At 49.7% G+C, this 12,551-nt stretch overlaps 1 protein-coding gene across 2 annotated transcripts in view; it reads left to right on the forward strand.

Moving 5' to 3' along the window:
* COL4A1 (collagen type IV alpha 1 chain) overlaps positions 1-12,551 on the forward strand; it is a 147,296-nt gene that overhangs the window by 103,011 nt on the left and 31,734 nt on the right. For both annotated transcript variants that reach the window (XM_004273605.3, XM_049701020.1), the window contains exons 19-25: positions 205-289; positions 633-668; positions 2,771-2,935; positions 5,847-5,942; positions 7,892-7,975; positions 8,517-8,587; positions 12,254-12,445. In XM_004273605.3, the coding sequence (XP_004273653.1) occupies positions 205-289; positions 633-668; positions 2,771-2,935; positions 5,847-5,942; positions 7,892-7,975; positions 8,517-8,587; positions 12,254-12,445 (729 nt within the window). The remainder of the gene's footprint in view (positions 1-204; positions 290-632; positions 669-2,770; positions 2,936-5,846; positions 5,943-7,891; positions 7,976-8,516; positions 8,588-12,253; positions 12,446-12,551) is intronic.

Here is a 12,551-nt window from a genome sequence, read left to right on the forward strand (position 1 = left end):
ATGTCCACTTTCTGTTTTCAGTACTCTCCCCTTCCCCACTCTCTTCCCCTCCCTCTCCTCGCCCCTTCCTCTCCCACCACTATTCCTTCTTTACTTTCACATATCCTGAAATGATAAAAAATGTGTTTGTTTCTTCATCTGTGCTGTAATATACAGCACAGTCCCCTGCCACGCCCTGCAATGATCTTTTCTTCTGTAATTCAGGTGTTGGGCGCAAGGCCCTTGGGAGAGAAAGGAGAGCGGGGGTACCCAGGGGCTCCAGGGTTGAAAGGGGAGCCAGGCCCCAAAGGTAAGATCCTTCCCTCTTTCTTTCCCTCCTTCTCCCTCCTCCCTTCTTTTCTCTCGTCCTTTCTTTTTTCCATTTTTGTCCTGCACTCATGCACGTTTTGATAACACCTGAGCGCCGTGCAGGACCATGTGGTGACCGAGTGCTATTCAAGTTCATCTTTTGCAATCCCACTGGCTTTCCAGGAGCCATCTCCCTGCATCTCTGCAGTGTCAGGGGCGCGGCATCTCCCCAAGTTCAGAGCTCCCTGTCCCGGGACTGTGGGTACCCACGAGCACAGAAGTTCACAACATAAACCACAAGTGAAACAGGCTCACTTTGTCCCACTCTCTCTTCCTCCTTTTAGGTTTCCCAGGAATACAAGGCCCGCCAGGCTCTCCAGGTGAGCATTCTTAAATTATATTTTTAGAGTATTTGTACACCTTTTACACAGTTTCTATTCTGAACATGTTTATCCCCTGCATTAGTTAGATACTTGCATATAGTAGCTAGCAATTTTGTTACACATTTTTCTAGATCTGAAAACAACCTGTGCTCCTAGGACAGTGTTTATTTTGTAAATGACAGGTTAACATGTAGTTATAAACATGTATTTCGCAGGTGGGACTTCTTACATCTCTTATCAAGTTACCCTGTCTCCCTGCCTCTGATCTAACCCTCCTTCCGGCTGCTCCCAGGGGCACCGTCGGCCTTTCGGAAGACCTCCACCCGCACCCCAGCATCGTTGCTCTCCCTTGCCCTGTCTGGAACTGCCTTTGTTTCTCGGCTTGAGACCAGACTCAAGGCTGAAACCTCTTCTGACTAATCTAATCACCTCTAATCTTGCTTCTCGGAGGACTCCTGCGTCACTGGCCTTCTACTAAGTCTGCAGCTGTTTTGTGCTAGTTTTGCATTTCTAACGGCTTGTGTAATCGGAGGCTGGGAGTTGCACTTCTCTGTATGTACAGGTGCCTGTCTGTGTGCACTGCAGGCGTGTAATACCAGGTCCTAGAGCAGAGGTAACAAGCGCTCGGCTTGAAACCCTCGGGTGCCCTGGAATCGACACCACATGAAGTGTTCACAGGTCTTACTGAAGGTTTTGGTTTTGTCTGGTTTTATTTTTAATTTTTATTTCTTATTCTTTTTTGTCAGTTTCTCTTTTCCCTTCCTGACAGTTGTTCAGTTTTCAGTCCCCCCAGAGCCCCTTCCTTTGTTTTTGCTGGAACAGACAACGCCCGGATGACCCAGCCCCACTGTCTAAGATTCGCAGCAGCGGTGGCTCAAGGCTGCCTTCTCTGCCCCGCGTGCCTCCTTTCTGCTAAAATTTTGGCATCTGCCCTTAAAATCCTGCCTTTTCCCTCTTTTCCATCACTTTCCTCTCCTTGGTTGTAAAGCTTGCCGGACCTTCCAGCTGTTCTCGTGAACATGTTACCTCGCGTCTCCCAGCAGCATTTGCAGTTCTACTTTCTAAAACCTCCTATCTGACCCCGTTAGTGTCTTAAGCCGTTTTTAGAAACTGTCTTTGAAGTTGCTCTGGCCTTGTATGCCCCCAGTCCAGCTCCCACCCCCTGCTGACTGCGGAGGCCCTCGGCCTCAGGTCCCGCCTCCCTGCCTCTCTGAGGGTCATCCTTCCTCCTTCCTTTGCTTCTCCCACACCGGTTCTGGGGTAGGGATGGGGCTGGAGCCCACGCGGATGGCCTCCAGTTCTTTTATGTGCGGTACTTGCGGGTTCAGCGACTTAACAGCCTCTCACCTGGGACTCAAGTCCACCTTTGGGGTTTGGGGGGTCTGTCCGTCCTTCCTCGGGGCTCCTTCTGCCCTGACTCTTCCCGTGTCACCTCATTTGTGTGTTTTCACGCCCCTGCACCTGTCGGCCGGATGCTGGGACCAGAGGCCAGCTCTCTGCTCTCCGGAGCACAGAGTCACTTCACCTGCAGCCTACTGGACCGCTGTGTCTCAAGCACTAGGTCAGAACCCTTCTCGGCTGTCACAGGGTCCTATGATCTTGTCCCCTCCAAACTCACAGCGGCTGAACTCGACTTCCGGTGCGCAGCTCTGGTCTCCCCCTTGACTCTGCGCTCTTCCCCAGGGCTGTCTCCCTTGTCCTGACTCTGCTTTTCAGCTGATTCCAACACACTTCCCACCCACTTTGCCTCCTGTCCACGTCTGCTTCGTTTAAGGACATTTCTTACGCCTTTCTGTATTCTCTAAGCAGAAATGGAAAGTACTCTCTCTAACCTACTGGGGACACTATTTGCACTGAAGGAGATCCACAGATGTTAATGTCGACACAATGAGCCCCTTTTCCTTGCAGTTACTTTGTAGGGAGCCTTTGCCCAACAGCATTTGCGTGGTGAGAAGCAAATGCAGTTTCTCACTTGTCCAGAGCAGTTCCCCTTTCAGCCATGGTCATTTTCCCGTGAACAGAGTTGACCGTAACCAGTGTGTGCTGTCGGCATGACACTTGGTGTTGTGCTGTGTCCATGAGTTCTGTTCTGGTTTCAGGCTTCCCGGTACCAGGGCTGAGTGGTCCCCCCGGCTTCCCCGGTGAAAGAGGAGAGAAAGGCGACCAGGGCTTACCAGGCGTGTCCTTGCCCGGACCAGGTGGAAGGGATGGGCTACCGGGCCCCCCTGGGCCCCCCGGCCCCCCTGGGCAGCCAGGCCACACAAGTGAGTACCCTCTGGGTCCATTTCGCATGGTGTCCTGTCCAGGACAGATGGGGGGCAGGGCTAAGCTGGGCTGGGGAAGGTGTAGTGCCAGAGGCTGGGTGTCCAGCAACTTATGCATTGTTCGTATCTCACTTAGTTGTCTTTGCAAAGTTAGTCACTGCAGAAAGGAAGAGTGAACTAATGAAACTGGTTTAGAGGAATAGGGGCCAACCTAACCAGCATCTAAAGTTAGAAAGCAAACCAGTTGAGTTGTAGGGTTCTTACTGGGAAAGGAACGCATTCTGTTCATCTAGAGACACAAGCTGGTACTAAGACACACACACACACACACACACACACACACGCACACGCACACACACACACCGAGAAGGGGCTGCTTTGTCTGTAAGTGATTTCAAATCTGAATGGTAGTTTACCTGAGCACAGAACAGGAACCTCTTGATTCAGTGAAGGGGGCTCTGTGACTCCAAGGCAATCGCAATGCAAAATAAAAGAAACTTTGAGGGGATTTAAACTAATTGTTCCAGTGGGCGTAGGTTCAGACCTCCAGCGTGTGCTCAGCTGAGAGTCTGAGGCACGGGTCCTGTGTGGGTTATGGGAAGGGGGTCTCCATGCTGTAGGTGCCGGGTGGCTTATTTGCTGGAATGCAGACCCGTCTCCATGAAAGGACTTCTCACGGATGAAGCTACGTAGGGAGCCAGATACGGACTGGATGGAACAAGCGATTCCACATGTGCATCTTCACTGGGAACAGATCAGCGTGAATTTCCTCGGACCTGTTGTTCATTCCTTGGTCACTTACTCATTCAACAAACATTGGCGTGCCTACGATACGCCAGGCGCTGCCCTAAGACCTGTGACAAAGCCCACAAAACAACGCTGTCCTCCTGGGGCGTGCATTCTGAGACAGAAATCAAGTAAATAAGTATCAGGAGATTATGTGGTAGCAGGAGGTGACAAATACAGGAGGAAAGGAAGCCGGGAAGGGAAGACAGAGGTCTGGGCCGTGCGTGGGTTCTAGCTTTAATAAGAGTGATCGGCAAAGACCCTGGCGAGAGAGCCAACCCTGGGGAGATCTAGAACCTTTTTTTCATATTCGCAGTTTGCCAGTTCTGAAATGCGAACAAATCTCATGGAAAGACTTGAACTTCTCCCTGCTGTGAATTGTGTAGGATGTGTCGGCTGAATACGTTGTGATAGGTACCCTCCAGGTTTCCGGGTTGCCCTTTCCAGTCTGTGCCAATTAGGTGATTCACACTCACAGCGTGCTGAGTGATCATTTATTGATGAGATTTTTACACACGTTTACAGTGCACGTTAAAGAGGCTGCATCTTAACGAATCACCACCTTGGGACCCTTCGACTGCTCATTACCCAGGGAGCGTGGAGCCGCCTACAGCCCTATCCGCTCCTGGGCTCTGGTCCCGTGTGGCTGCAGCTCTCCCCGCCCTCGACGGCCGAGCCTCCCTGAGCAGACCGTGTAAACGTCGAACCTGAACTTGCCCTTCAGAACTCCTCAGACACGTCCCTATATTCTTGCTTTAGACTTAAAATTATTTAAAATTCATTTTGATGAGGATGGTAACTTGCCTTCCTACCAGGGGTGTGTAGGGATTCTGATGGGGAGGAGGCTGGCAGGAGGTGTGTTCTGGAAAAGTAATAATTTTACACCTGTCAGTGTTCACGCACCTGTGTTTCCAGAATCGGGGAGTCCAGCCACCTCAGCTTGCAGGTCTGGGAATGAGTTCTTCCCAGGCAAGGAATTTAGAGAAGCTTTTTGAAGCATAAAAATGACTCCACTCTGTTCAAGACTGATGGGGTCACCAAGGAGCCGGCCGGAGCCAGAGGACCCAGGGCAGAGATACGGCCACCCCAGGGTTCCTCCTCACCTGTGCTTTATTCAGAGAAGCTCCCAGGAAGACATCATCAACAAGCAAACAAAAAACCCCTGGACTTCATTTCTTACACACTTGAAACTTTTCCCTCTGAGCTCTAAACAAAGTCACCAGACGGAGAAGTTTGGGCTCTTTTTTAGGCCTTTGTGTTTGGGGAGAGCACACCCACCATTGCCCCAGCATCCCTTGTGAAAAGCCCAAAAGGCTGCAGATTCTTCTCACCCTCTGTCCATCCCTGTGGAGCTGATGTGTGAGCTGGGGGCTGCAGGAGCTGCCGCCGTGAATGTCCGGGCTACGGTTGTGACCGGTGCCACGTTCAAGCACGCACTCTGCCATTTTCCTTCAAACATATTGGAGGAGGAAATATAAACTCTTATCACTGTGTATATTCGAAAACAATACTTTTTTCTTACTAGAACCCACAACGGATGGTGTTTGCGTCACTGCAGTTCATTTTCGTGCTTCTGCACATCAGTGATGCTCAGAATTGAATAGGAACAAACAATTAGAGGTGTTTTCCCACAGGCAGTCTGTGTCTCTAAAATAAAGAGTACTTCACTGTAAGTTTGCTCAGGAGGAAAAAAAGGCATAACGTTGCTGAAGTCTCTGTGTTTCACTTCACAGAGGTTCCTACCTCTGTGGACAAATCATTTAAGTTTTTGAGCCTCAGTTTCTTAATCTGTGACGTAAGGGTGATGGTGTGTACCTTGCAAGGTAACATGAAATCGGTTTCAGGACGGGGCTGATGAGCTGAAATAAGCATTAGAACTGTAAAATAGAAACTTTAGCATCGACGGCTCGTGACGGGGCATGGGCGGACGCTGTGTGCGCTGGTCACGTTTTACAAGTTAACGTACTAGGATTGTTTCAAAGCCGGCCACAGCTGGATTTCTAATACTCGCCAAATAACCTAAATAAAGTTTGGTTTTATAATAGATTGAATCAAGAGAGGGTGAAAACACCTCTAGCTTCAGTTGGGTGGGAGTGACCCTCTAATCGTTAAACATCCATTGCAGATGGAATTGTGGAATGCCAGCCCGGGCCGCCAGGTGACCAGGGTCCTCCCGGAAGTGCGGGGCAGCCGGGATTGACAGGCGAAGTTGGAGAAAAAGGTAAGAGATTTAATTTTTAAAAAAATGCTGATTGTGCTTGGGCGTGTGATACATTTCTACATACTTCCTGGCTTTGAGTGGATGTGGGTATCTTCTCCCATTATTTGAAGCTGTCCTCAAAATCCATGCCTCAGATGTGTCTCCCTACAGCTCTGCTGAGATTGTTGGGCGTTGAAGAGACAGTTGTCAGCTGGGAGACAACGGGGAGACGGGCCCTCAAGTCAGAGACCCTGTTCTTTACCCTCTGTGGGGTCAGCAGGTTAAATTCTCAGACTGATACCTTCCTGCGATCGTTTGGTTCAAAGTCAGAGATTGCATTCTCCAAGAATGCACGTCTTTCCTTGAAGCCGGATCCCAAGTGTGTACAGAACGCTCACCACCCCTCAATCCCAGTTTCCGTAATCAGTGTGAGCAGATCTGCGCTGACGAATCCGCCACCTCCACCCTTGGCTCTGAGTTTTATCTTAACCTTTTCAAGTGTCGTCTGTCATGCCAACGCGGGACGCATCCTAATCCTTCACTATCTTGGGAACGATGGACTATCACTGCACAAACAGTCCCGTCTTAGAGTGGAGTAAACAAAGGATGTTCCCATAGTTATTCAGCATATGTCTCTTAATACCCAGGGAGTAGAACAAAGAGAGGGCGGCCCCCCAAAACTGATCCCTGTGGGTCCCATTTCTGGCTTTGGATCGCAAAGAATTTTTGCTCTTCCAAAGTCTGAAGCTCAGATGCATGGAAGATGTCTTAGAATTTTGACAGCCATGGAAGTTGCAGAACCTTAGATGAAAGTGATCTTAGAATTCAAGCGGGGAGGATGGTGCCACCGGTTGGCGTGTCACTTGTTTTTCGTGAATCTCCCTAGTTACCGGTTGCTTAGCACTTACTGAGGTGGGCCGTTCCATTTTGTGATGGAGCCGGTGGCCAGAAGGTCCTTTGTACTGAGAGGTGTGTTCGTCCATCCCCCGGCTCCTAAGAGGAGCCCCTTTCTTCCTGTGCCGTCACGCTCCTGCAGTGGAGCCGTCACCCTGCCCAGACTGCAGTGTGAGGTCTCCCCGCCGTCCACTTCCAGCCTCAGGAGCAGACAGCCACGGATCCCATAGCACCTGCAGCTTGGCTGGGTTACTAGGCAACTAACAGTGCATCCCTCCCACTGACGCGCTCCTGTCCTGCCCTTGTTCCCGACACTGGGGCCTGGTGTGGGGTGTGCCTGGGGCTGGGGTGCCGGTCAGGGTGAGGGGACGAGGGGCACACAACCCAGCCTCTGTGACCCCTGAGTGACAGCTCCTCCACGTGTGCTCTGGTCTCTGTTTGCCTTACCTGTGCCTAGAAACCTGACATTCAAGGTTCAGGACACACGCACATCTAAGACACTCGAAGGCCTTTTAGCTTAGTTTGAAAATCAAGATGTAAGAGGTTAGAGTTTCCAAAGAAAGGCATTTCCTCCCATTTTCATGTGCCAGGGTCCCTCTCCTCTTGGGTCCTCCATGTCAGGTCAGGTCTTTGCCCTGGACTCTGTACGTTCTTACTCCCATCTGTCATTTGTCAGCCTGGAACATAGGTTTAAAGTCCAGGAGTTATATGTGCAGTTGGCTAAAAAATACAAAAGCAAAGAGAAAGATGATGGGAAGTTTTAGAATTAGAGACAAAATGATAGAGTCGAGTCATCTCAGGCTGATGGGCAGATGGAGTTCTGGATCACTTTTTAGTGAGGCAGGGTGGCAGGGCAGAAGGATGGGATTCCTTAGAAGGGCACCCGTGGTTACCTGTGATGTATGCTGAGGGCGGAGGGTGGGCCCCGTGTCAGGGACACGCGGCCACTGGCAGATGGACGCGTCTGGAGCGGGTGTTAGGTAAAGGGTGGCCTCCTCTTCCCTTTCCTGTGCTGTCACTGTTCTATATAATTCTGCTCCCCTGTTCTATACAATACCCCGTGTCTCCTTTTTTAGGTCAAAAAGGAGACAGTTGTCTCATCTGTGACTCAACAGGACTTCGTGGGCCCCCAGGGCCACAGGGACCCCCCGGAGAAATAGGTAAGGCCCCAGTTGTGAAAGGGACCAGGTCAGAATTTGCTTCAATGGCTTGGAACCTTCACAGTGAAGCATATCTTACTCCCTGACCTGATTTTCTCCATCAACTAAAACACGAGATGAGAGTGTGAAGCCACACTTCTAGGATTTGTCCATTTTGTTGAAAATTATCACGATGACTTACAAATACAGTGTCGGAAAGATTTCCTCGTCAAAGGATAGCAGCATGTGGTTCACACAGCTCTGCAAATTTCCTTATCTCAGAGGGGGCTACCTGCTTGGTTCAAGTGGCCCCTGGGCGTGCGGGCAGGGCTTTGTAGCCGTTCTGCGTCAGTGTTACTTGTGTGCATTTGGGGCTCACTCGTCCCCCTTCTGAGCCCATCCTGGGCATTTTTGTTATTACTGTCTCGAGCTGCTTCAGACGTCATCCACTTAGTATAAAGATCTTTGCACTTTTGAATCTTGAAAAGGTAAAAATGTTTTGAGCTCTTAGAAAGTGTCTCATCAACAATGTGCTGAATCTTTCCTCTGTCTCTTGCAAAAGGTTTCCCAGGACAGCCAGGGGCCAAGGGCAACAGAGGTTTACCCGGCAGGGATGGTCTTGAAGGATTGCCTGTAAGTAAACCTGTCTGAGTTCCTAGACATATTCGAAGTTGCCACCGAGCAAACCAGCAAAGGCATGTATCTTTGCATTTGCACGTGGACTCCTGCTTTATTTGGGAGCTGGTAAAGGATGACTTTGTCGAGCAGTTAGAATCACTCCCCGTGTCTCTCCTGACTGATTGACCTGAGGATGAGTAGGACCATTGTATCCAGAACCTGCACCCCAACTTGCCTTTCTTCCCACCTGGTCAGAATCCAGTCGCCACTTACCTGTTTCCAGGCACGACAGGGTGCTGGTGGTCACTTTCCCGCAGGGTCTCTGGTACCATCAAGGGTCACCTCTAGCAGCCACACTGTTGAGTTGTCTTTTTACACAATCATCCATTCTCACACCAGATAATCTAAAGCTTGTCAGTGAATAAGTTCAGCGCTGATGGTGTCTATGGCAGCGAAGCAGAACTGGCTGATTTTCCTCTACGATCTTGAACTATTCCTTTCTTCTTCTTCTTCTTACAGGTACAGAATTTGAAAACTATCACCAACATCTATGGCAAAGACACTTTTTCAAATCTATAAATGAAATATCTCGATCACAAGGACATGAAACCTTTCTGTTAGACAGAACACCATTTTCTTAACCTTTCTATGTTGTTTTAAAAGAAGCCATTGAATAGCAGATTATAGTAATAATCTTAAATATTGAAGGACGTTATCTTTTTGTGCATGTAATCAGCTCTATTTCTAAAGCTTTTAAGCCTTTGGGCTTTGTTCTCCTATTTTCTTTGTGCTTCTCAGTTCTGTTAAGCATTAACCGGTTTCTACAATTTCTTTCATTCCTTTTTTCCTTTTCTTTTGCTGTAAATGGAAAGTCAAATCTGTAGCATTATTCTTTTTTGTTTGTAGGTCTTTAACATTTGTAATTTAAGAAGATATTTCTGGAAGGTTCTGTAAAAGCAGGTCAGGGCAAAAGTGAGTTGAAATAGGAATGAAACAGCTGGAATCCAGCAATAGTTTTCTCCTTTTGAAGTTAAGTCATGGGCTTCTGCTTTCCAGAACTTCCCCGGTGCCTGGGGAGCTAAGTTAGAAGTCGCAATTGTTTAACATATTTCTAAATAAGTTGGAAGTTCACAAAGCTGGGAACTCTGACTGTGGTGGGGATCAAAGTGGGAACAACTTTGAAGGCAACAGACATAGTCTGGGCACGGTCTTTATCTACTCAGCCTTCCTGGAATACTTCCTGCCTCAACTCTGCCTGGAACCCAGTCCAGACACCCGCCCCTCCCCAGCCCCAAATCCAATATGAATGAGAAAAGAGGAAGGAGGATGGTTGAGGAGAAGTCATGATAAAGAAAAAAACAAAGAAAATGTACAACAAAAAATGCGAGTCCCCATGCCTTGTCCATCCAGGGAGCATCGTTCTTGGTGTAGAGGGAGAACACTTCTAAAAATTGTTCTGTGGGTAAATAACCTAAGAGAAGATCATAATTTTCCTTTTCTTAGATGCTATATCGTAGCTCCGTGGTTTAACTAGCTCAGAAATGTGGTACCCTTATTTCGACTTTGGCTGGAGGCTAAAGGAGGCTTCACAAACCAGCGGAGCAAACTGGAAAGTAGATTCCAATGAAGAAAGCTCTGATGCTGCGTTTGATTTAGGTAGCGTTTCTGGGACACGTCCTCTGAAAGCTGAGGGTTCGATTTGGGGAAAGGAGGACAGACCACAAGAGGCGGGTTCCAGGCTGAGATGACGAAGCCCAGCCCCCGGGCAGGTCTGGGGTCACTGGGAGTGACCTGTGTTAATTGAAACGAACTTCTCCCCACTTTTCCCGTAGGGGCACCACTCTCTAGAAGCAGTCTGCACGAGTTGTCAGATCTTCTCCAATTTATGGAGCCAATGGCAAACTTCCAAGGCAGCGTCTGATTCCCTGACATTTATCCTAGGGCATGTGCATCAAAAGACCCTTGGATCACTTAGGCTCAGCAAAGAATCCGCATGAGATGTCCTAGGGTTGTAAATGTCAATTTTCAAAGAAATCCTAGATTTCGCCCTTAAATAAAACGATGACTCACACGGTCATCAGTATGAAAATAAAAACTTGTATTTTTCTCACCCTGTGCTCATAGTATCAGAAGATACTATACTTCTAAGCGGTGAAGAATCCACATAAAGTAACATAAGGGGTGCTTCTGGTTTGAGAAGAACGTGCACTGGTTGTCATTTCTTACCTTGGCATTTACTTTTTATTGGTGAACATTGCTGGCTCGACATACACGTCCTCCGGTACCTCCCTCTTGCAGACATTAAGGGCACAAAGACAGGAAGCCTTGGTCCTGCCCTCACAGCCCTGAAAGGCTAGTGGAGAGACAGAAGGCAAGGAAATGTCCCTAATAGAGCAACGAGGACCATACAGTACACTGAGGAAACACGGGAGAAACCCACCTGGGCCTATGTGGAAGGGCTTCCAAGGTTCGCTGGGGCTTAGGGAGGCACGGGAGCTAATGTTAACTAGAGAGAAAGAGCTACAAAATACCACAGCAGCTTTCAACCAGATAATGAATTTTCCATGTCCTCTGCTAGACTTCCTGGCGGGTGGCTGGTGGAGATAGTGGGACTAGAGTAAATACGATAGATTGGGTATCTTCCCCCTTCCTTCCCCGAGTAGATCTGAGTGAAGGGTCCTCTGTCACAAGGGGCACTTCCAGCTCAGGGCCAGCTCCGACCAGCTGTGTCCAGTACTTTGAGGCATACATATTATAGGTACACACAGAGGTGTGTGTGTGTGTGTGTGTGTGTGTGTGCGCGCGCGTGCGCGCGCGTGCACGCACTGTGGTTCACCTACATCCAAGAACCGTTTCAAAGGGAGTTTACAAAAAGGAATTCAAACAACATGAATTCCACAAGGGTTTAAATTCTGCCAGGTGAGCGGGGAGGTTGAAGAGATCCCTCTCTCAGAGAACAGGTAACTGAGACAGTTGTTTAAAGCCTTGGGCCTCTTCCTGGTGAATCCCACTCTCAAGGGGACCTGGAGGGGGAACCATCTAGGGGGTGGGCATTCCTTGAAGATTCCCCTCTCCAGGAACAGAGACGTGTTCCCGTGTGTCTCTTGGGGAAGTTAATTCTATTCTGCTGACAGCTCCACATCCCAGTTACAGAGCTGGCCTGAGGCTCCCTTCCCCGACTTTCCTCTTTGCGGGCGCTCTGGGCCTCCTCATCTCTTCCGGAATCAGGGCTGTGAGCGTGAAAGGCAAGCTGTGTGATTTCAGCACTGACCAGACTTAGGGAACGCGGCTGTTCTCAGCCTCCTTCTCTGGTTCCTGGGCCCAGGGAATCGCACATCCAGCCCCTTCCAACCGTAGCCGACCTGTTCTTGGGAATGTCAGCAGTTGTAAGAGACAAGAAAGTTGCCTAAGGACTGATCTCCGGGCTGAGCCCAGAGCTCCTCCGTCACTCCCCCGCCCTGTCCCCGTCTCCATTACTAGAGGCTTTTTAAGGGCAGCACAGCAGTGAGGTCAGCTCAGGGCTCTGTCACAGAGCTGCTGGCTTTCTTTGCTCCTACACAGGGAGCAGGGAGCTCTAAACCCGTCCCCGCTTTTCAAGGTGGCGTCCTGATTACCCTGCTGCTGGTTTGCTCTACGGTTGGGCGTCTTCGGTGGCGGCCTCACAAGGCTTTGTTCTCGCAGGGACCGCAAGGTGTGCCAGGGCTGATGGGCCAGCCAGGAGCCAAGGGCGAGCCTGGCGAGATTTACTTCGATATTCGACTCAAGGGCGACAAAGGAGACCCAGGCTTCCCAGGCCAGCCCGGCATGCCAGGGAGAGCAGGCTCTCCCGGAAGAGACGGCCATCCGGGTCTGCCCGGCCCCAAAGGCTCCCCGGTATGTTGATTCCCAGACTTTGAACGTGCGCTTGACAGATGATGGATATGCAAAGAATGGAAGAAGGAGTAATTGGTCTCCCGTCGACCTGTTTTCACTCGGGGCG

The sequence above is a fragment of the Orcinus orca genome, chromosome 18 (genome assembly GCF_937001465.1).
Source record: "Orcinus orca chromosome 18, mOrcOrc1.1, whole genome shotgun sequence".
NCBI classification, from domain to species: domain Eukaryota; kingdom Metazoa; phylum Chordata; class Mammalia; order Artiodactyla; family Delphinidae; genus Orcinus; species Orcinus orca.